Source organism: Phyllopteryx taeniolatus, chromosome 1 (assembly GCF_024500385.1).
Source record: "Phyllopteryx taeniolatus isolate TA_2022b chromosome 1, UOR_Ptae_1.2, whole genome shotgun sequence".
Classification (NCBI taxonomy): domain Eukaryota; kingdom Metazoa; phylum Chordata; class Actinopteri; order Syngnathiformes; family Syngnathidae; genus Phyllopteryx; species Phyllopteryx taeniolatus.
The window spans coordinates 1170837-1195000 of NC_084502.1; the positions used below are offsets into that span (position 1 = coordinate 1170837).

General features: G+C 42.2%; 3 protein-coding genes and 1 long non-coding RNA gene across 6 annotated transcripts in view; 3 read left to right on the forward strand and 1 right to left on the reverse strand.

Moving 5' to 3' along the window:
* The window catches only part of LOC133482346 (nucleolar protein 4-like), a 51857-nt gene extending 45505 nt beyond the window's left edge, over window positions 1-6352 (forward strand). For both annotated transcript variants that reach the window (XM_061782431.1, XM_061782509.1), the window contains one exon: window positions 180-6352. In XM_061782431.1, coding sequence (XP_061638415.1) covers window positions 180-397 — 218 coding nt within the window. In that variant the 3' untranslated portion in view covers window positions 398-6352. The remainder of the gene's footprint in view (window positions 1-179) is intronic.
* LOC133482611 (uncharacterized) lies at window positions 511-7371 on the reverse strand. Its single transcript, XR_009789857.1, has 3 exons — window positions 7231-7371; window positions 817-898; window positions 511-649 (listed from the first exon to the last, which is right to left on the reverse strand). It is a non-coding gene; the product is annotated as an uncharacterized LOC133482611 (long non-coding RNA).
* On the forward strand, window positions 7294-21041 carry srms (src-related kinase lacking C-terminal regulatory tyrosine and N-terminal myristylation sites). Its single transcript, XM_061782842.1, has 8 exons — window positions 7294-7854; window positions 10720-10841; window positions 12049-12215; window positions 13291-13438; window positions 14851-15009; window positions 16974-17155; window positions 18391-18547; window positions 19556-21041. The coding sequence occupies exons 1-8, from the start codon at window positions 7481-7483 to the stop codon at window positions 19753-19755; spliced, it is 1509 nt and encodes a 502-aa protein (XP_061638826.1). The 5' UTR covers window positions 7294-7480; the 3' UTR covers window positions 19756-21041.
* Window positions 21042-21169: 128 nt separating this feature from the next.
* The window catches only part of ptk6b (PTK6 protein tyrosine kinase 6b), an 8609-nt gene continuing 5614 nt past the window's right edge, over window positions 21170-24164 (forward strand). For both annotated transcript variants that reach the window (XM_061782636.1, XM_061782715.1), the window contains exons 1-3: window positions 21170-22266; window positions 23824-23942; window positions 24027-24164. The exon at window positions 24027-24164 is cut by the window's right edge and continues 32 nt beyond it. In XM_061782636.1, the coding sequence (XP_061638620.1) occupies window positions 21764-22266; window positions 23824-23942; window positions 24027-24164 (760 nt within the window). In that variant the 5' untranslated portion in view covers window positions 21170-21763. The remainder of the gene's footprint in view (window positions 22267-23823; window positions 23943-24026) is intronic.

Below are 24164 nucleotides of genomic sequence, written 5' to 3' on the forward strand. Positions count from 1 at the left end.
CGAGATCTCAATCACTCGAGACCGCGGTTGACTTGACCGCTCTCTATTTACGTCTTTTTTTACATTGCATCGTCATCGGTTGGGGTGGGGGGGAAGCAATGAGTCCATTTTGACACTTTGTTAGCTCCCACCGCTGCCAAGCTGTTTCAATTAATGAATTGTCTCGTCTTCCTCATCAGGCCCCACAGACCTCAGCATGAAGTCGCACTCGTCCGCCAACATGGCCGCCGCCGCCAACCATTGTCTGGGCGGGCGGGGCGGGGGCGGGGCCTTGGCCCAACTCAGCCAACCGGAGATCGCGGCCGTACGTCAGCTGGTCGCCGGATACCGGGAATCGGCGGCCTTCCTGCTGCGCTCCGCCGACGAGCTGGAGAACCTCATCTTGCAGCAGAACTGAAGAGCGCACACACATACGCACACACTCACACTCATATTCAGCCTTTGCCGGAAACCTCTGGGAGAAAATGTGGCAAAAGTGTGAAATCCTTGGCGAGCACTTAGAGGTTATCCCGGTCTTCTGGCAATCAGCGTGAGCCTCGGAGGAAGAGCGACTTTGTGTTGGAACACCCTCTCCCCTAACATGCCGGCTTGTACATAGAAGCACTTTTCCCCGCTGCCCTTCCTGCTACTTCTTATGCACCTCGGACGCCTGTTGAACAGAGCAGGAAATACCTCAATCATCCACTTCCTGCCCCGCTGCTGTAAATACTCAGCTGAGGATGTGAAGGATGAAGATGTGTGTGTGTGTGTGTGTGTGTGTGTGCATGCATATTTGCGTGCGCGCGTGCTAAATGCTAATGACTACTCCTTTATTACCTCCCACGCTAACGTGGTCGTCACGTCTCTTCGGACCTCCTCCGTCTCTTCTCGATGGACCTAAAGCTCCTGCTCCTCCTCGCTGGCGCCCTCCAGAGGAAGAGGAGAGCATTGGGATTTTGCTGCTAAAACGAGAGAGCGGCGTTTCTGCCATCGACACATGCGAGACCTCACAAACAGCGATGACGACAGACCACCAAAAGCTTTCTCGTGTTACGCATCTCGTTTGGACTATTCTGCCCACTCGGCAACAAGTCGCAACGGCTACGTTAATAGGCTAACGTTTGTTGTCTGGATCATCCAGTGATTTGTTGCGGGGAAAACGTTAGCGTATCTTAAAGTTGTATTCTTTTATTTAAAAACAGCAAACTTTGATTTCAGTCTGACATTAACTTTGTTTTTACGTTGTACAGCTAGTCAACAAGTTGACTACGTCACGTAATGTCTTTCATCTTATATACGAGGCTCAATTAGCTTGGTCTGGATACCTCAATGAGCAGCTTTGATTTGATTTGTCACGAGGATAACGATAACTTAGCTTAAAATCACATTTTATTTAAAAACAGCACACTTTAAGTCCGTGAACTTCGTACACACATCGTACAGCTAGTCAACAAATTAACTACATAACTGGATGTCGCTAACATCTTTCATCTTACATACGAGATCTAATTAGCGTGGTCTGGATCAATCAATGGGCAGCCTCGATTTGTCGGGAGAACGTTAGCTTGGTTTAAAATCGGGTATTATTTAATAACAACAAACAACATGTATACACATACGGATGAGTGCTATCGAGTATGGCTAAGACAAGCTATGTTATGCTAAGCGAGCAGGCGCTAACAAGTCAGCGAATAAAGGGGGGGACTAATGAGCGATTATTTGTGTTTACTATTGAACTTTTTGTTTGTTTTTGTGAAAAAGACAAACTAGCATTTTTCCCTTCTTCGGCTAACCTGTTAAATGTTGCATTTGCACTTGACATGTTAGCATCTTATTTATCATAACTTTCAGTACAATTATTTATGTTGTCGTGAGGAGAAAGTTAGCTTAGCATGAAATCATATTCTTCTTTTTTTTTTTTTTTTAAACGAACATCAATGTTCTTATCACGGCCTTTGTATGGAACTCTAGGTCACATTAAGCTAAGCTAGCAAAATTGTTTTTGTGTATTGTTTTTTTTAATTTTTTTTTGCAAAAACAAATTTTTTTAAAATGAACACGCTAACGCTGAGGCTCGGACAGAGGGAATTGTTTCCAACTGTGATGTTTTTATTTCGTTATGGAAAGGGGGTCAGGTGCTGCGGATTGCACTTGTTTTTCTTTGTTTTTTTTGTTTATTTTACGCAATGCAGCTGATAATCACAATGTCCCCTCAACGTTAGGCGGTCTCACACTGCGAGGGTTTAGCGATTGCGAAAGCAATGGGAGTTATTGTGACTTGTTGGTTTTGTGGAACATTCCTGATTTGAACTGTGAAGAATGTTTTTGTTGTTGTTTTATTTTGTTGACAAATATGCAAAACGGGGAGAATGAGAACCGGGTGGGGGTTGGGAGCAATGATCTCACATGATTTGTGTGTCACTGCGTTACAATCAGGTTTTAAAGGTTCTAAGCCAGGGTGTGGGAAAAGTATGGTCCTGGGGCCCCAAACGGCCCACTCTGTTCTGTCATCCAGCCCACTGAGTATTTACGTTATCATTATTTGTTGCATTAATTTCAGTTTTTCTCCCCAAAATTGATTGTATTTTTTAAATTCATTTATCTCATTTAAAAATAATGGGTCAATTAATTCACTGCATAAAATAAAATATCAATTAATAAATAAACTATACATTTCACAATTATTTTATAAACAAATTTGGCAGTTACTAAATTATTTTTAAAAATACAATTCAAATGAAAATGTATTATTTTATCATGATATACAGTAAATTATATACATATTTTAGCTTGAGTTTTACCTCATCAACGAAATACCTGGCCCCTCTGTCCGTTTTCAAAATCAAATGTGGCCCTTGAGCACTAAAGTTTGTCCACCCCTGTGCTAAGCATTTGTATTAGTCCAGGAAACAGAACCAGAACCAGAACATATTTCACGAAAGAACGTTGTCAGTCTCGATCTGCTAAGGTGAACGTTACAAAAACAACAAAAAACAAGCAAAGGACAATCTTTGCCAAGTTGTAATTTTCTTTTTCAAAGAAGATGTTTTTTTTATTATTATCATAGACTGCGCCTCCTGACTCTAATTTTTATTTTTTCAAAAATTGTGATAATTTTTTTTTCATCTTGTTTTGTTTTGTACAGTGTTAAACGGTACACATTCAAAAACGTCGCACGTCCACGTGCATTCCTTGAAGGAAAAAAAACAACTTTATGATTACAATATTCTGTCAGAAAAGTCTGTGTCGGACTTCATGTTTGAAAAGTACGGTTAAGCTGAGCTGCGATGTCGGTCGAGCAATCACAAACTTTGTGAACAAATGTCAACATGGGAAGATTTAAATTTTGATTATTATTTTTTTTCCCCCTACTAGTCCAACACAGCGCAATAGTGGAAAGTACGTCTGTCTCACAGTCGAGAGTTCCTGTGTTGGAATCGCAGATCGGGCCTTCCTGTGTTTGCACGTTCTCGCCGTGCTTGTGTGGGCTTTTTGTCACATTCCAAAAACATGTTCGGTTAATTGAAGACTAAATTGTGAATGTGAGTGTAGTCTGCGTGTGTCCTGCAATTTACTGGTGAGCAGTCCAGGTTGTACCCAGCCTCTTGGCTAAAGTTAGACTCCAGCTCACTCCCGACCCCAACTGAAGACACGCTTACACGTTCTAGCTACTTAGTGTATTACTGACTGTGCTTTACAAGTTAGCGTTGATGTTATTTTTCTTTCTTTCTGTGGATGTGTCTGACTTCTGGATTGTGATCGGGATCGCTTGCTCAGCCTCGCTTCACGCAGTTTCACTCAGTGGAAGTGTATATGTTTACATGTACAGAACTTCAACTTTCTCTGCCATTGTTCCCTCGTATTCTGTGATCCTTGTTCACAACCCCCAAACCCACCAAGGGAAAAAACAACCATCAGCTTGAGACACATTTTCAATTTAAGTCGTTCACTTTTCTTCCCTTTTTTTTTTTTTCCAAACAACTTCTTAACATTTAGCCATGTGTGACTAATGGATGCTAACAGCTCGCGAGCATCTCACATGACCGAATTAGAGATGCTAACTACCTGTTAACGTTACCTCAGAGGTAACTGAAAAGATACTCATAGTTTGTTAGCATTTAACCACGTGCAACCTAAGGGATTCTAACAGTTTGCTACCGTCTTGTGTCAATCAGGGATGCCAGCTGCTTGCTAGCATTTAGCCATAGGTCGCTTTGTTACGCTAAGTGGTGCTAAGGGGTTGCTAGCATCTCACATGCCTCAAGTTGGGATTCTTGTCAACATTTCGCCTTAGGTCACCGAAGAGATGCCAGACTTTCATAAGTATGACTGTGATGCTAACTCATATTAGCATTTAGCCATAGGCTACTGAAGAGATGTCATTAGTCTGTTAGCATTTCTCACTGTGTGACTAAATGTGACACTAACAGCCTGTAAGCATCTCACATCAAATCAAGCTTTAATTATTTATTTAAAACATATCATTTGATGGTAGCATTTCAGCCATAAGTTGCTGAGGCGGCGCCCATCGTTTGTTAGTGTGAACAAGCGATGCTAACAGCTTGGTAGCATCTAGTTATGTGTCAATCAGGGATGCTAACAGCTGTGACTAAGGGTTGCTCAGTGCTTGCTAGCATTTAGTCGTAGGTCAGTGAAGAGGTGCCAGCTGTTTATGCTGCGTTCACACCGGACGTGAAGGAAACTTTTGCCTTGTGTTACTGTACGCCACCCCTCACTCAGTTGATCGCGGGAGTTGTGTACACACCAAATGTGAATTCGCTTCACTCCCATGACACGTAACCAGAAAAGAGGTGTGGCTTCCCAGGATAGATAGCTAAGCCAGTTCTTTCGGCTACTTTGCGAGCAACCATGGACGATGATTTAACTGCTGTGGTTTCTCTATTGGCCTGCTTGTTGTGGAAGTCCAAAATGTCGGAACGCCAAACACGGTCGTGCTTGGGTTCACAACATTACACCAACTTTCTCGCTCAACATTCTGGAGGCCTGCTCTTTTTTCGTACGGTCCCTGTATTAGGAGCAGGAGATATCAAAAAGTGCTGCGTGCCCACAAACAGCAACGATAATTTAATCCTCCATTGTTCCGTTCAAAAACTCCAGAACATTGCGTGTGACGCAACATATTCTCGATGCCGATTGGCTGTCGGGACGCAGCGTCACACAAATTTGCGGCTCGAGTTGAAATTTTCCAATTCAAGCAAATTGGAGAAGCTGCAAATTTTCACTTGCTCGCCCGACTCTCGTCAAACGCGTTTTTCACGTCGCTCGGCACAAATTTCGTGCCTATTCGCGCATTTGTGTTGACTTTATATCTAAGCATAATGCGTGAATAGTTCCATTCTCATCCGGTGCGAATGCACCGTTTGTGTTACTAAGTGACGCTAACAGCTCCTTAATATCTCACATGCCTCAATTAGGGATGTGAACCGCTTGCCAACATTCAGTCATAAATTACTGAGGTGGTGCCAATCGTTTATTAGTAACTAAGTGATGTTAATGGTTAGTATTTAGCCACAGGATACTGAAGAAATGGCAATTGTTTGTTAGCATGTGGCCACATGTGACAAATGGAGTTTACCAGCTCGCTAGCATCCATCTTTGTATCCATTAGGGATTCTAACTTCTTGTTAGCATTTAGCCATAGGTCACTGAGGGGATGCTAATTGTTTAGCATTTATCCATATGTGGCTAAAGGATGCTAACAGGCTGCTAGCATCTTTAGCCATGTATAAATTTTGGATTCTAACTGCTTGTTAGCATTGACCCATACTAACAGTTTGTTAGCTCAATTAGGGATACTAACAGCTAACTGAGTGCTACTTGGTGAAGAAACAAAACTGGGCTTGAATTGAAAACCAAGAAAAAACACACAAAGTGTCCTAGTACCATAGGTTTTTTTTGTTTTGTTTTTTAGGTGGAGGGGGGTCAGTTGTGCACACACACACACACACGCCAATCGGTGTGAAAGAATGAAAAGCCATTGAGACCCACTTTAGGGGTCTACTCGTATATTTAGTGAGTGAGAAGGCTGCAGATGACACGTTAACCTCAGGAAAAAACAACAACACAAAGTTTTGTACAAACTCTCATTTGCTGCCCTCTTTGATACCATTTTCTATTTATTGTCTTTCTTATTCCATACAACAGTGGACCTATGGTGTTCATAGATTTGAATGAGACTTTTTGTTGTGTTTTGTCAAAGAGAGCATATCGTCAACAATCTAACAGTGACTTTTTTTTATTTTATTTTTTTAATGTGCTGTCACTGCGGACATTTAGTTTTTTCTTCAGACCTCCTGAGATGTACAACACAAAGCTGAATATACTAATGATAATAAAGACTGTGTGCTAACCAGCTCAGCTTCCTTCTTTTAGAAGGAAAAAAAGCAGAAGAATAAAGTTGAGACTCACCCTACTTAAAGGATTATTAGGACCATACAAAGGCCATAAAAAAATAAAATAAAATAAAAAAATACTACCAGAAAAAAAGTCATCATATCCCAAAATAAATTTGCAACACTGAGAATAAAGTCATTTTAGAAAATTCCGGTCACCATTTTGCGAGCAATAATTTGTAATTCTTGAGTAAAAAGTTCATTGAGCTCATTTAATTAAGCAAATTTTTACGAGCGTAATGTAACGCAAGTAAACATCTGTGAGAAAAAAGTTATTTTTCTTATTGGAGTGAAGTCACAATTTTATGGTCCTGACGTAATAGGAGGGAAATTGTCATTTTAAGTTGGTACATGTTCCACATTTAAATGATGAGAATTTTACAAGACTAAAGTTGTATGAATTTGCACCAAATCTATTTTTGAATCAGTTTGGGAGCATTTTATCTCTTCTTTTGCGACTGACACTTCACACATTCACACTGCGGCGGTTGAGAAAAAAGGCTAAAATCATCAAGGCATATATCACCACAGGCATATAATTCTTTATCCTCTGCCTTGAAAAACAACTCGTGATTGCACTTTACCGCGGCCGGTTGGCAGCGTGAAACATTTCATGCTTCGCAGTGCTTCGACCCGTTGAACAAAACCGGATTGCAGTGTGAATGGAGTGCCGACCGCACAACTGTGCTGTACTGCCCCCCGGTGGCCAAGGCGGACACTGCATAAGTAGCGGAACGAGACGGTTGATTGACGTCAACTCGGAGCTCGAGGCCACCCGGAAGTAGGCGTGACATCACGGAGAAACGCGCAAGGGCTCGTGTTTGTCGGGCGCGCGCACCTGTCAGGTTTCGAAGGCGAAGCTCTTGAAAGGACGCGCGTTCACGAAGCACGCCGCCGCGCACCTCGGATGTCCTCCTCCGCTTCCGCATTGCTAATGAGAAAAAAACAACAAGCAAAAACCGGTCGGTCCGGCTTATCCGCTGCCGGGCCGGAACAATGCTCGGTCTCGGCGGCGGCGCAGGAGGAGAGCACCGCGGGGCGGCTGCTGGTGCGCTGCTCGTGGGCTGCTCGTGGGCGGCCCGCAGGTCATGGAGGGCTGCTGCCGCTCGTGCCTGCCGTGCTTCAAGCGCCTGTGGGATCGCGTCTGGCCCGACGTCCGCTACCCGAGCGTGCCCAACCACGTCGTCGCCAACCCGGCCGCGCGGGCCGCCGAGATCCGGACGGTGTCGGGCGACGTCCGCGCGCCGTCGCCCAAAAAGAGGCCGGTGCAACTGTACGCGGCGCTCTTCGACTTCGAGGCCCGCGGCGACCACGAGCTGACGGTCCGGGAGGGCGACAAGCTTTCGGTTCTGGAGCAGCGGGGCGACTACGTGCTCGCCAAGAAACTGACCGGATCTCTGCAGTCCGGACTCATCCCCGCTAACTACGTGGCGGTTCTCCACGACGAGTTCGCCAAACACAAGTGAGTGCGCGCCGGCTGATTTCGGGTCGGTTTCAACACGTTGGGCGCGCGTTCAAGTGAGGTGCGCGTAGTGGTCCCAGGTCGGTCGGCACCCGCCTCGAACCTCCGCAACCGTTTCGTTTAAACAAAGTAGAACCAACATAAAACCATGACGAACAACAAACAAAAATATTGCTTGACTCAAATGAACATTTTTCTTTTATTCCACTGACAATACCCAAATTCCAAAATGCAAATATTGTCATTTAGCATTTAAATGCAGACAATGAAAACTGGTCAAAATACAGGTCCAGTTTTCAATTTTTCCCCCCCCCCTTCTGACACATATAGATGTATGGCTCATATTTGATTCATTTGCCTTCCAAGTGGCACAAAACTCGCTGTTCAAGAGACCTCAGGTCACAGAATATCGCAGGCTTAATTTCTCGATCGCGTTTCCTTTGGCGTTTTCGTATTTTGCGCAAGAAGGCGTGGCATCGACGAACGAGGATGTGATTTATCCACGTTGGTAACTTTTGACCCGAGGTATGTGCTTCCAAGTCGCAGACGTTTTGCTGAGGTCGCGTTGCCTCACCCGTGCAACTCCACATAGCAAAAGAGCGCGGCAAAGCTAGCATGATGTTACATTTTGGAATGTTTAGAATGTTCATTTATTAAACTTTTTTCATCTGTTAAAAAAAAACAAAGACACAAAGTGGCAGGATCTGGGTGACAAAAAGTGTATTTCAAACCCAAACTGCGAGTTTTCCTCTTCAATGCTTGCCAGACAATCAAGCGTCTCGTTTACAAACACGTCCTGCGCCGTTTGCTCGGTCCAGTGCGCCAGAAGTGGCTGCTCAGCGTGACCTGAGCATCTGACGGTTCCTGGCCGAGAGGAACGTGGCCGTCCGTGCTGGAGCGACATCTCCGCTCGCCCCACCTGCAAATTTGTTTCCACTCTTTCGCAAGCTTAAGGAGGTCATCACGGGGACCCGTTTTGAAGACGTGGATGACATCAAGATGGCCGTGACGACGGACTCCAGGCGCCATTACTTCGAAGAGGAAAACTCGTAGTTTCCATTTGAAAATATATCTTTTATGACACCAGTCCTGGACGCTTTCTGACACGCCTCGTGTTATTTCTGTGGAAGTTAATCCAACGAAAAAAAAAAAACTGGTTTGGTATAAAGTGAAAGGGAGGCGTTTTCACACTGGGAGGGGGTCCGTCAGTCACAAGACCGCCAAGGTCGCAGTCCTTACAGGGCTGGTGGTGGGTCAGTCACACATGAATTGAAGCTACGGTACTCCTTTGTTTATCGCGGGGCTCAGGTGGTTCGGTTCCGGATTTCCCCCACAACAGCTGAAATCTGTTTTTGATTATTCATACACATTTTTAAACTGTATGACTCCGACTCTTACTGATCTTCCTCCACTCCTATTAACCGCAACCATACCCTTATAAACACTTTCTATACTCATTAACGCATTTTTATCTCTTAAATATACAGTCATGCACAGTAGTACTTTACATTCGGTACATTTCAGTCTTTGTCCCTTTTTTCAAAATTTTATGACTTTTTTTTTTTTACATTTTTATTTTAGGCTAAGCAAGCATTTATTTCACCACAAAAAAAAATACAGTATCCAGTCAAAAATTTTGATCAGCCCCCCTTTTTTTTTCCCTAGAACATTTTCAGTGAAATTAATCAAGTTTGTTTTGATAAATAAATAAGGATTTTAATATATATTAAATATATAAATGCAGTGTATAATATATACATAATTCATTATATATATATAATATATATATATATATATATATATATATATATATTATATAATATAATGAATTATATATATATATATATATATATTATATAAATAATGAATTATATATATATATATATATATTATATAATATATATATATATATATATATTTATATATATATTTATATATATATATATATATATATATTTTTTTTATATATATATATATATATGTGTATATATATATATATGTGTATATGTGTATATATATATGTGTAATATGTGTATATATGTATATGTGTATATATATGTGTGTATATATATATATATGTATATATATATATATATATATATATATATATATGTGTATATATTTTTTTTAAATGACTCAAAAGGACTCGAAATTCAAGGTGAAGGACTTGCATGACTCGACTCGGGACTTGCATAACTCGACTCGGGACTCGACTCGAGACTTGCACGACTCGACTCGGGACATCTATGTCTCGACTTGCGACTCGACTCGGGACTTGCACAACTCGACTCGGGACATGTATGTCTCGACTTGAGACTCGGGACTTGTACGACTCGACTCTGGACTTGTATGTCTCGACTTGCGACTCGACTCTTGTATGTCTCGACTTGCGACTCGAGACTTTCTCGACTCGATTCGGGACTTGTATGTCTCGACTTGCACGACTCGACTCGGGACTTGCACGACTCAACTCGGGACTTGTATGTCTCGACTTGCGACTCGACTCAAGACTTGAGACTTACTTGTGACTTGCAAAGCAATGACGTGATCGCACCTCTTTTGCTTGTTGGTAGTTTCAACGAAACCTGAACCACACACCCATGCTGACGCACGTACGCACACGCAGCTAATTCTTAGGCAGAAGCAAACGATCCCGCAGCCTCCACGTTGAACTGAGCCGACCAGTTTGGTGTTTATATTCTTCTTTTTCTGTTTGTGTTTGCGGCATTTCTTTATCTCCAACTCCTCATCTCCCGTCGAGGAGTTGCGGAGAACAGCAGAGGAGGGAAGAGAGACAAATGTTTGATTTTGTTGGGTGTTGTTGTCCGCGCTTGGCACTGAAGTGGGCGTGTCCCGTGTGCGCAGGTGGTACTACGGCAACATCAACCGCACCAAAGCCGAGAAGCTCCTGCTGGCCCCCCAGAACAAAGATGGCTGCTTCCTGGCACGCATTAGTGAGAGTCACAGTGACGAGTACACCATCTCAGGTGTGTTGGGAAAACAATGTTTAACAATGTTACAGAAAATGTATGCATGTGTGTGTATATATATATATATATATATATATATATATATATATGCAGTTCCATTTCTCGTTTTACTCTGAAATGAAAGCACAGAACAAATAAACTATTTAAGTTAATGAAAGATATCATGGAATCAATCAAGGACCGAAAATATATTGTAAGCCTCGCTCTCATTCAAGTCGCCACCTTGGTCGGATATAACAGCTGAACACAACTGTGGCGTTATCTCAAAAATGGAAATCAAATTTTCTTCAGAAAGTTCTTCCCGACTGGGAAGTTGGTGTAACTGTATCGCTATTCTTTGGACTTGACGTGGTAGTGCTGCCAGTCAAAAGATTTCGAAAATGCAAATTTTTCCATTTTTACTTTAAAAAAAAAATAAAAATCTTTAGTTAAAATTGAAAGTCGAGTAGTTCAAATATTTTCTTTCCCAGATCAAACTTTATGCTGGTAAAACTCACATTTTTCTACAAATGTCTTTGTTTTTCCCCCCTCAAAATTTTAAATCCTGGTATTATTTACTTTTTTTTCTTGAGAAAACCCCCACATACAAACAAACAGTTAGACTATGATTTCATTGTGAAATGATCATGGCTTTTTTTTTTTTTTTTTTTTTTTGTGCAAATTTTTCTCAAAGCTAAGGATTTTGTCTCGTAAAGATCCCGCTTTATCCTAGCAAAATTACTTTATTTTCACTAGCTGAAATAAAAATAATTTTTAGAAAACATCGGAGTTTGTATAATTATAAAATTTTTAACATTGACTTTCTTCTAAAATATTATGTTACTATCATAGGTTTATCTATTGATTATTTTAAGATTAACATTTATATTTCTCGTAATTTTGACAATGTCCCCCCCCATAATTTTATAACTTGAAAACAAATATATTCAAAATCATTGTCCTTGTTTTTTATTTTGTATTTTTTATTTATATATATATATTTTTTGGTTAATTAAAAAAAAAAAAAAAAAAAAGTCACTTCTCCTGTTCAGCTGCTTGCTCATGCAGTCTGTGTAACCTTTTATGCCAGAAAATGTTTTTTACGTGCAACATTTGAGTTTGATGCGTTCCCTATTGTTATTGATCTTGACATTGATATTGCACCCAGTGTTCCTCTTAAGCGGCTGTCTTTTCAGTCACCCTCCTCCTTGCGCGGTTGTTTCAGCCCGCAGCGACGGGAAGGTTCTCCACTTCCGGATCCAGCGCTCGTCCATCGGCGCCTATTTCGTGTCGGACAAGATCTCCTTCGGCACGCTGGGTGAGCTGGTCTCGTACTACCAGAAGAACCCTCGCGGTCTGGGCGTGCTGCTGGTGGAACCGTGTGCTCAGCAGGTAACGCATCATGCGGCCAGATTTTAAGACGTATGCATTCTTGTGGCCTTGTTCTTTTTGTCAAAATGTTTTTCTTTTTTCTCATAGCTCAACTTTTCTTCAAGCTACAAAACATAAAACAATATGTTAGAAAAACAACTACTTACAACTACCTTTTTAAATTTGTAAATCTTCTCAAAAATACTTTTTCAAACAAAAGAAAAATGTTATTTTCGTAGAACTACTTCACTCTCATTTTTTTCTCAAATATTTCAACCAAAAAATATTTTCCTCAGAATTAAAAAAATTGTTTAAAAAATATTCATCCATCTATTTTCTTTACCGCTTATCCTCATATGGGTCGCGGGCAATCTTATTCATGCATATTCCAATTTTTTTTCTTGACAAAAATATTATATTTTTTTCCTCATGGTTTCCAATGTATTCTCTTTAATATAATTATTTTGGTTCTTTTCAGTGTGGTCCCCAGTACGCCTTTGTAATATCGGCGCATAATGATGAGAAAAGTAGCAGTAATTATGATCATCATTTCCAAAAATAAAATAGAAAGATAACTATTATAATGTAGTCACAAATTTTGCGTGGTGTTAAAATGGTCTTTATTTCAATTTCCAAGCATTTCAATGAAGTGCGCTTGTTAATGTTAACAAGCAGAAACGGTGTGACAGCGTTTGTTTGTATTTTCTTTGTGTACTTGACAAATGTTATTTAAGATCATTTAACATTTCAGTCATTTGTCATTCATTTCCATATAAATGTAGTTGTTTTTTTGTTTTTTTTAAACATTGTGCTGACTTGTCAAATGTCAAACACTTGCACTGTCAATCATGTTTGTGGCGCACTAATAATGAATAAAAGATGATCACCAAATGTGGTCTGGCTCGTCTTCTTCATCAGTGGCAAACAAACGTTTTGTCTTCTTCTTCGTCGTCATCATCAGCAGTGCGAACACTCGAGCTTGTCCTTGAGGTTCCTCTGCGGAGAGCCAGCATGGACCCTACATCTTGTAACGCTGCTCCCACACGCATACGCGCGCGTGGAGTGGCGCGTATTCACATGCTTGTGCTCTGCGCAGCGGGAGCTTTACGACATGGAGCCTTGGGAGCGGCCTCGAGAGGAGTTCAAACTGCACCGCAAGTTGGGCGAAGGCCACTTTGGAGAAGTGTGGGAGGCGCTGTGGACGGCCGAGAACAAGCGAGTAGCCGTCAAGATGCTCAAGCAAGGTACGCCGCCGTCGGTGACGCAGCCTTTACAGAGACCACTCGGTGGACTCTCACGAAACTTTTGTCGACGGTGTGCCTCGCAGTCTGTCGCCGTTGATTTTTTTTTTTCTGTATGTTGACAATGAACGCAACTCATTTCACGAAAAGATGCAATTTGGCGGATAGAACTAGTGAGCGATCCTTCGAAAAAGAGGCTTCAAGTAGTTGAGGTTTACTGTCAAACTAAAACTAAAACAAAGAGAACGACACACTATGTAGATAAACTTGCGGGGTTCGAGGTGGCCGTTTGCTCTGGCGTTAGACGGCGGATTTGAAAAAAAAAAGTCCCTAAAATATTCATACCGATGAAAGGTTATTCCCAATTCCCTTGTTGTGATCATGCAGTGTTGTTTGCAAGTGTATGCAGCACAATGTGCAGTCATCCTTGTTATTTTGGTTTTCATGCAATCCACAAACGTGGAATGGGCCAACACTTTGCCCCTACTAGCTTAGCGTCGCCGTAGTGTTTCTTATCTATCGATTGTTCATGTCTATGACAGCAAGCAGGAAAAGCATCCATGCTACTTCCTGATAGGCCGCTAAGCAGCCGCTTCCAAATTTGGGCAATCTTGCACCGGACGTATATTAGCGAACAAACCTTTTCGGGTACTAGAGACATAAAAACGAAAGGAACAGACTTTGTTGTGAAAATGATATGATATGGTGTAATGATATGAGTTGCACTTGCCAAGCTGAAAGGCAACAGCAAAATTCACATTTGTTCACAATACATTTTTCATTGAATTATGTTTTTGTTTTTTGTGTTGTGTTCGTTTTGTTCTTTGAACAGTGATTTTGTGTGAAATGATGCCTGGTTCGATTTGTGCGCAATTAAAACGTATACTTGTTTTGAATTTGAAATGAGCCACATTTAATTTTTTTCCAGTTATGAAGAAGGGTTCCGTGAATGCGCTTATCAAACTCTTGGGCTTCAGTAGTTCCAACAAGGTTAAGGAACCACTGACATAAAACAACCGCTAGCTTAGCTTTGAAATCTGTGAGCTAAATGCTAATGCTAACGCTTTTCACCAATCACGATCTGGTCTAAACGGATCCCCGTGACATTCGCGGGGGAACGGGAGAAGGTCGGACCGTGAACAGCGAAAATCTGTGGTAATTGATGGCCATGTATAATTGCATTGGAAGAAAAAAAGTTTTATTTTTTTTTAACCCCCAAAAAATCTTGAATGAGTGGAGATAAACCACCAATAAGTGTTTTCAGGGTCGCCCCCCCCCACCTCCAAAAACAAAACAAAAAGAAAAACCACAAAATTAGGAAATTATAAAAAAAAATAAAAAATCTGCACATAGGTGAATCCGTGAGTCTGTGGGGTTGACTGTTTCCTTCAACGTTTCTTCTTGATGGTTGTTAGAGGACACCAAACAGGACGAGTTTGTGAAGGAGGTGCAGGCGCTGAAGAGCCTCAACCACCCCAAACTGATCCAGCTGCTGGCCATGTGCTCGCGTGGAGAACCCGTCTACATCGTGACCGAGCTGATGTGCAAAGGAAGCCTCAAGTCCTACCTGGCCTGTGAGTAGACCTACAGAAAAGAAACCGAAAAAAAAAATTGCCATTAGAACTTTTTTTTTTTTTTTTTTTTAGGCGCCTTTCCGGGCACTCGAGGACAAACCGTATAAAAAAAGAAACAATACAAGCAATCCAACAAATACATTTCAAAATGTCAGTTCAAATGACGGATAAATTGGTGAAAGTGAGCTAAAGGTGAGATAAAATAAACGGGCGAAGTTAGTTGGCATAAACTGTTGGGAATAAGTCTTCTCTACAGAGCGAAGAAAAAAAACAAACAAACAAAAAACAACCAGAGCTTTGTTCAAACATAAGATGCATATGTTACACATCCAAATACAACCCCTATTTCAATGAAGTTGTGTCGTTGTGTTAAACATAAATAAAAATAGACTACAATGATTTGCAAATCATGTTCAACCTATATTTCATTGAATACAAAGACAAGATATTTAATGTTCAAACTGATAAGCTTTATTGTTTTTAGCAAATAATCATTAACTTAGAATTTTATGGTTGCAACATGTTACAAAAAGCTGGGACAGGGTCATGTTTACCACTGTGTTGCATCACCCTTTCTTTTAACAAAATTTAATAAACTTTTGGGAACTGAGGACACTAATTGTTGAAGCTTTGTAGGTGGAATTCTTTCCCATTCTTGCTCGATGTAAAGCTTCAGCTGTTCAACAGTCCGGGGTCTCCGTTGTCGTATTTTACGCTTCATAACGTGCCACACATTTCCAATGGGAGACGGGTCCGGACTACTACGAAGCCACGCTGTTGTAACACGTGCAGAATGTGGTTTGGCATTGTCTTGCTGAAATAAGCGAGGGTGTCCGTGAAAAAGATGTTGCTTGGATGGCAGCATATGCTTCTCCAAAACCTGTATGTACCTTTCAGCATGAGTGGTGTCTTCACAGATGTGTAAGTTACCCATGCCATTGGCACAAACACAGCCCCATACCGTCACAGATGCTGGCTTTTGAACTTTGCGTCCATAACAGTCCGGATGGTTCTTTTCCTCTTTGGCCCGGAGGACACGACGTCCACAATTTCCAAAAACAATTTGATATGTGGACTCGTCGGACCACAAAACACTTTTCCACTTTGCGTCAGTCCATCTTAGATGAGCTCGGGCCCAGAGAAGCCAGCCGTGGTTCTGGGTGTTGTTGATAAATGGCTTTTGCTTTGCATAGTAGAGTTTCTAGTTGCACTTAAGGATGTCGCGCCAAACTGTATTTACTGACATTGGTTTTCTGAAGTGTTCCTGACCCCACGTGGTGATATCCTTTACACATTGAGGTCGGTTTTTGATGCAGTACCGCCAGAGGGATCGAAGGTCACGGGCATTCAATGTTGGTTCTTGGCCTCGCCGCTTACATGCAGTGATTTCTCCAGATTCTCTGAACCTTTTGATGATGATATCGACCGTAGATGATGAAATCCCTAAATTCCTTGCAATTGTACGTTGAGGAACATTGTCCTCATCCAACATCCCAACTTCATTGGAATTGGGGTTGTGCAAGTGTGCGCTGCTCCTTTGTTGTGCACACGTGAGTCTGATGATGGCAGTAGTGTGACACAGGCCGAGTTCATTGAGGATGTCAAGAAGAAGTACACGGTCAGGAAACTAAAATTGAAGCTAAACTTCAGAAATTCTACATTTTTCCACAGAGAAGAGAACATTTGTGTGCGTTCTGTTTGTACGTGGAACTACTGCGTTTGTGTTAAAATAACAGCTGTTTCCTTGAAATCGCCCGCTAATTTCCGTTAGCTGGTCCATGGCATTTCTCATTCTAGGTTAGAAATAAGCTAGCATTCCTATTTTAGGCTAGTGATGCTGTGTTGAAAATATTTTGAATGAACATTTATGACAAAGAAACAGCTGGAAGCAAGAACACGTCGCCTCTCACTGCTAATCCGTGCTAACGACATGTGCGTGCGTGTATGTGTGTGCATGCGTGTAGCTGCTGAAGGCCAGGTGCTGACCTCGGCGCACCTCATCTACATGGGCAGTCAGGTGGCGGAGGGCATGGCCTACCTGGAAGACCGCAACATCGTCCACAGAGACCTGGCGGCCAGAAACATCCTGGTGGGCGAGGACCTGGTCTGCAAGGTGGCGGACTTTGGACTGGCTCGCATTATCAAGGTGTGTGCGTGTCACACCGGCTGTGAAGGTGACTCGTGTCAAGTGCAAAAAGAAGTTAAACACAGTAAATCAGAAAAAGTTAAAATGAGAAAATAGTTCCTAGCAGGATTTTTCCCCCTAAAGTTTCAGGAACGTTTAGTTTTTGGTACCGTCCCCCCTTCACTAACTGAACTATTCACTAACTGAATTTTTCTGTACAATATCACAAAAGGTAATTTGGAAAAATGTACATGTTCACGCTTTTTCAATATTTTCTGAAAATGTTATTTTTGCAAAGGGAGAAAAAGACATTAACCAAACTTCTTGTATAGAATTGAAGATGTGAAATATGCACTGAAGTGCTGGCGTGTGAAAAGAATCAATTACTATTTTTTTTTTTGTTGTTAGCCATCTTATTACATTTTTGACCCTGTGACATTTTTTAAATAAATAGATATATCGCAAATGATTCTTCTGTCTCTAGTTGGGTACTTAGTGTAGCTTATGTTACTAGTTGATCAGCTGTTAACTTGCACCACTCCCAATCTCCGATCTCAGCTTTTCCTTGAGACGTTTACAACCCTGCTTCAAGACCATTTACGATTTGCAAACTTTTGTGTTTCACGTTCCTGGTACAGTAAACTCCCACTATTTGCAGGGGAGGGGGACCGAGCCCTGCAGCAACCAGCGCAGTTCTGCAAATAATTGATGTGCCCCTAAAATGGTTTATTGTTGTTGTTGTGTGTTATGTTCATAGCTTAAACCATAAGTACGGGCCAAACTGTGATCGCAAATCACGTGAATGTCATTTCAAACTCATTTTACAATATTACACTTAAAATTAAATGGCTTAAAGATGATTTATGTCCCAAAAATGCACCAGACGAGTGAGGAGCTTACATACAGGTTGCCTTTGCAAGCCATAAAAATACCAATTGCACAACGAGACCTCCGTCGTTTCTCAGATTGTGCAAATACATACGAAGAAGCCATACAAAGACCTCTATAAAGTCTCTAAATTGAGATGAATCAATTCGACGTACTTCCTTGACACCAATTACTGCTTTCCTATTAGCCAGTGCTTGGGAGCCTCCTTTTGGCATCTTAAGGCATTACAGAAAGCACATAAATACAGCAAGATCTGCGAATGGGTTACACGGGGAAAAAAAAAACAAAGTAGTGAATTTGTGAAATGTATGGGTTCACTGTACTAAAATGTTCCAACCATGCAGTAAATGTTGTGCGCCGTTTTCCAGGACAGCGTGTACACAGCTAGCCGGAGCACCAAGATTCCCGTGCGCTGGACGGCGCCTGAGGCCGCCATTTACCAGAAGTTCTCCGTCAAGTCGGACGTGTGGTCCTTTGGCGTTCTACTCTACGAGATGATGTCGCGCGGCAAAATGCCCTACGACGGTAACGTTAGCATTTAGCATGTAGCATCACAATGTACATTTTTGGGGACTGAAATAATACCTTTTTGCACAAGACATGTTCACACTATTTTTACCTCAACAACACGAGAATTTAAGATTTGTGTTCATTTGTCATTCAAAATATCAGAACTGCTGTTTTTTGTTTTTAATGCAAAACACACAAACAAGAGTGAAAAATTAATAGGACCGGTAGAAAGAAGTTAACCAGTGTATAATAACTAACTAAATAGCTAAAGTGAAACTACTCACCCTTTTAGTAATGGATGATAAATATATTTGTACATTTTAATCCTAGTCATTAACCATTATGCTTTCAGCTACGTGCTAATTACATTAGCATCTGCTTTGTAACAAAATAATTGGGGCCTCTGGAGCAATCAGTGCAAAGGCTTTTTGGGAATTGATTATTATTTATAAATCGGCTTTTTGGGGACCTCGACGTGACCTCTAAAAGTTAGGGGAAAAGTGCGCCACCGGCACCAGTTTGCCCAATCGACACGAAATAGGACGGACATATCTATCATAACAGGGTTCCAGAAAAAGTATCAAGAGCCCATGCAAGAAACTGAACAGAAAGGCAGTCGTTTTGGTTTGAAGCAGCCATTTTGGTCCAATTCCAGGGCGAGTATTTTGGCAGTCATACTCAGTGTGGTGTGGGGGCTCCCTCTAGTGGTATCTGATGAATTGCTGAAAAAAATGTTCAAACTGCCTGACGTTACAGTGGCTTAATCATAAAATAAAACAATAGTACAGTACATTTGTGAGTAAAATTGCATTTAATCCTTTAGAGCTGTTTGTTTTTAAACATTTTGCTACAATTTTATTCAACATATAAGCAATAAATAGTAATTGAATCATTATTTACAAGTACAGTTTTTTGTTTTATTTTCCTACATTTATAGCATGATGTCTATGCAAATCCTTTCGATGCTAAGTGAGGTGAAATCTGTCGAGATGCTCACGTTCCCGATCTGTGACGACCTTTCAGGCAAAAACAACAAGCAGGTGTTGGACCTGCTGTCGTCGGGCGCCCGACTGGCGTGCCCGAGCAGATGTCCTCACAACATCTACCGCATCATGATGGACTGCTGGGCGCCCGAGCCTTCCAAGAGGCCTTCCTTCCACGCTCTGCACAGTCAGCTGGACTCCATTTACGCTCGCATCTACTTCAAGACCATCGAGGTGTGACGACCGCGCGGCGACCCCACGCCGGCGAGGAGTTGGACAATGTCGCTGACAAAAACAGTCTGTCGTGAATGTCTCACCTGGCAACTGTTTCCTCAATGATGACTGCAGGCCACAAGTAGGCGCTATGTGCAATAACGATGTGCTAGCTGGCGTTTAGCCACTTTAGCTGCCTGACATTTTTTTTTTTTTTTTTTTGTCCGAACGTAACCGCCAGTCATGTTCCTCAAGGAGGACGGAACATTTGCATTTGTGGAGAGCGAACGTGTGTTCAGACGTGCTCGGTCGCTAAAGTTCTGTGCGTTGACTGGTGCTGTTTGCCAGGGGCGTGCAAAGCATGGCTCCATTATTTTTGTTTTTAATCTGACCCACTGAGCATTAACATGCTCAAGAGTCCTTTACAAATTTGGGAGGGACTAATTCATTGATTTGTTGTTTAAAGAAAAAAAATGTTCGAAGAATAACCACATTTATAGACCGGAACAGCAAAACTTCGAGTAATTGACAGCCCCCCTAAAATTGTTTATAGTTGGCCATGTTAATTGTTTAAAGCATAAATCTACCACGAACTATGATCCTAAAAGACGAAATATTGTTTCAAACTCACCATACAACATTACTCTTAAAAAAAAAAAAATAGCTTAGCTCTTTTGATTTTGCTTTGTAATAGCCACTCACCGGAGCAAAAACACGCACATGCAACGAATACTCTCCGTAGCGTCCACTAACCCAGGCTAAACTTCGCTTCTGCAAATATGTTGGAACATTCAAGATGTATTATGCACTTCAGCATAACTACTTGACACCAATTACTGCGCTCCTTGTAGCCAAGGAGTTTGCGCTATCTGCTAGCATCTTAGGTCAGTACACAGGTTATTATGAAACTCCCCCCTTCCCCTCCCCCCCCCATGTTTTACATACATTTGAATTTGGGCTCCATTTTCCAAATCAAACGTGGCCATTGAATAGAAAAGTTTGCCCACCCCTGGTTTAAGCTTTGCTGGTTAGTACGCTTAGCGTAGCTTCCCGCACTCAGCGGGTGTGGCTAAAGACTATTAGCCAAGCACAAAGTATTACGGTACGTTGAATCTGGTCTTCGGGCGGCCTCCAGCAGGGGCGCCATGTTTACACGTTCGCGTTCATACTTGAGATTTTTGGCATTTTTGTGATGCAATGCGAGACGACAATGCAACTTTGCTGCTTGATCACATTTACAGTCTTGAGCCATAAAACACGAAATGAACAGAGTGACGTGTTATCACGAACAATAAAGTCTTTCCAGTCTTTCACTTTGGCATACTTTCTATTTGAATGAAGGAGGACATGAAGGCAGTCATTTTGGAAGAAAAAAAAGAAATGCTTTGCCAAGTAGTAGAGGACAAAATGTTTTCTTGTGTTGTAACTCCGACATACTTTCACACTGATACTTTTGTATTCTTGTTTTATATGCAGTATGTCGACTTTTGAACATTTCTTTTTATATTTGATGCATTTAATTTTTTTGCAGCATCTCCGTGGGCCGTTTGGTCTCGGGTCCCATAGTCTCCCCGATTCTATCCCATGTTGATTTTGTGCCACAGTCTCCATAATGTCCTCCATGGTCCCATTTCGCCTCGCCGTGTCCCTTATTTTGTCCCGTAGGGTCCCCCTATCGTGCCCCATAATGTTCCCCATTGTGTCTCGTCATGGCCCGTTGTCTCACGTCCCCATTTAACAACAACCCCAATGTCGGCTGTTGCGGCGATTATCACCATTTTCCTATTGTTGCAAAGTTGTAACCCACTTTCAGTCAAGTTAAGAACAATCCATTTGCTTTTGTTTCAAAGGAGCCTCTGTCAACACGTACAGTGCATTAGATTTGGAAATGCTGTTTCAAACCCCTTTGGCGTACAATGGAGCCCCACACATACTTGCAGCTTTTCCCCTCAATCACTGCCCCGTCATTTCATGCCGTACCCCGTTCGGACCTGTTTTTGTCTTGACGTGATGACCTCGAACGCACAAGGAACTCATGCCAGCCAAAATGCGGGAAAGTTCTACACGGAATGAGCGCTCGAGTCCCCGAGCGACATTCCCAGAATTCCAGCAGCGTCACTACCGGTCCGACAGCTGCCGTGAACCAGACCCGTTGAGGGCATTTCTTCTTGTGCTGCTTCTTCGTCGGTCATTCATGGTCGAATGCCTGCGAAGCGCGTGCCCGGCTCTGTGGCAGAGGCTCTATGGGGACAAAAAGGCGAAAGTGGACGGCGAGACGGCGTCCGACCCGAAACCGCGACCGCCGCCGGCCGACGAGGACGACGACGAGACCGGTAGCACGTATGAGGCCGTGTGGGACCTCCAGGGCCGGAACTCGACCGAGTTGACGTTCCGGAAGGGGGACCGGTTCAAGGTCCAGAGACGCAGCGACGAGTGGTGGACCGTGGACAGACTGGACGAGACCGGCAGCCGGCTCGATGCCGGCGTTGTGCCTGCAAACTACCTGAGGAAAACTGACACCGGTGTGCAGGTGGAACCGTGAGTTTGCAGTACAACGACACATTCTTGTTATTGGCATCGAGATGCCGACTACGTGACGTAATGCTACGATTACGTGACGTAGTGCTACGTTGTTACGGCAGCTACTCTGTTTTGTTGCTACTTTGTTACAGCACTTTTTTTTTTTGCTACTTTCTTTTATTCCTACTTTGTTACAAAACTACTTTGTTTCGTCACTACTTTGTTACAGCACTTTTTTTTTGCTACTTTCTTTTGTTCCTACTTTGTTTCATTACTACTTTCTTACAGCGCTACTTTGTTTTGTTGCTACATTATGTCGCTACTTTGTTACAGCACTTTTTTTTGCTACTTTCTTTTGTTGCTACTTTGTTACAAAACTACTTTGTTTTGTTACTGCATTGTTACCTCGCTACTTTGTTACAGCGCTTCTTTGTTTTGTTACTACTTTTTGTTACTACTTTGTTACAGCAGTTTTTTTTGCTGCTTTCTTTTGTTGCTACTTTGTTACGAAACTACTTTGTTTCATTACTACTTTGTTACGTCGCTACTTTGTTTTGTTGCTTCTTTGTTTTGTTGCTATTTTGTTACAGCGCTACTTTGTTTTGTTGCTACATCGTTACGTCGCTACTTCCTTATGGCGTGTCATTGTTTTTTTCTACTTTTTTTTGTTGCTACTTTGTTAAGTCGCTATTTTGACACATCGCTAATTTGTTACGGCGCTACCTTTTGTTACTACATTGTTACTGCACGCCTTTGTTTTATGTCTACTTTGTTATGCCGCTACTATGTTTTGTTGCTACTTTGTTTTGTTGCTACTTTGTTAAGGCGCTATTTTGACACATCGCTAATTTGTTACGGCGCTACCTTTTGTTACTACATTGTTACTGCACTCCTTTGTTTTATGTCTTCTTTGTTATGCCGCTACTATGTTTTATTGCTACTTTGTTTTGTTGCTACTTTGTTTTGTTGCTACCTTGTTATGCCGCTACGTTTTGTTGCTATTTTGACATCGCTAATTTGTTACGGCGCTACTTCGTTCCCACATTACTTCGCTACTTTCTCCTGCTGCCACTTTGTCTCAATGCGTCGAGACAGTCGTGACACATATTCCCGACACGTCTTTGTGCTGGTGCTACTTAGTTTCCGGTGTTATGGAAAACTCTGCAAACTGTCAGAATTTGTGGGTGTTTGAGTGCATTTGAGAGTTGGACAGCAAAAGACAAGAAGAATACTTGCACTAACACCGTAAAGTAGGTTTCCCCGTCATGAATTGTGACTGCTGTATTCAGAGCTCTGGGGGGGATCGCATTTGAGAATATTTGTGTCCAGATGAAGGCGAGGGGATAGAAGGGCAAGAAATGACAAATATTCTCAAATGTGCTCCCTCTGGACCTCGGAATACAGCGGTCACAATTTATGATCGGGAAACCGTTCTGCTGTTTGGGTAAGTATTGTTCTTTTGCAGTCCAACTTTCAAGTAAACTCAAATGCAAATCTCGAGTGCCGTCACAAATTCTGACAGCTCGGCAATTTTCAAAACACCGGCACTCCTGTGTGTGCGTGCGCGTGTGTCAGATGGAACTTGGGGACCATGAACCGCGTAGAAGCCCAAAGTCACCTTATGGCACCTGGAAACGGACCGGGAGCGTTCCTCATCCGATCCAGTGAGAACCACGTCGGCTACGTCCTCTCAGGCAAGACCACGTCACACCGGGCAGGACGAGACGGAAAGCGTGTGTGTCATTTGTGTGTTTACGTGCGCATGGACCCGTCCACAGTGCGTTCCAGCTGCCGGGTGAAGCACTTCAAGATCGCCCAAACGTCTGACGGCCGCTTCGACCTAGACGGCCTGCAGCAATTTACGTCGCTGAGCCGCTTGGTGGCGCACTACTGCAACAACCGGCTCCGTCTCAGCA

Coding starts and splice junctions, on each gene's coding strand:
- srms (XM_061782842.1), top strand. CDS start 7,481: ATGGAGGGCTGCTGCCGCTCGTGCCTGCCGTGCTTCAAGCGCCTGTGG. Junction 10,842..12,048: donor TGACGAGTACACCATCTCAG/GTGTGTTGGGAA, acceptor CGGTTGTTTCAG/CCCGCAGCGACGGGAAGGTT. Junction 15,010..16,973: donor CCTCAAGTCCTACCTGGCCT/GTGAGTAGACCT, acceptor GCATGCGTGTAG/CTGCTGAAGGCCAGGTGCTG.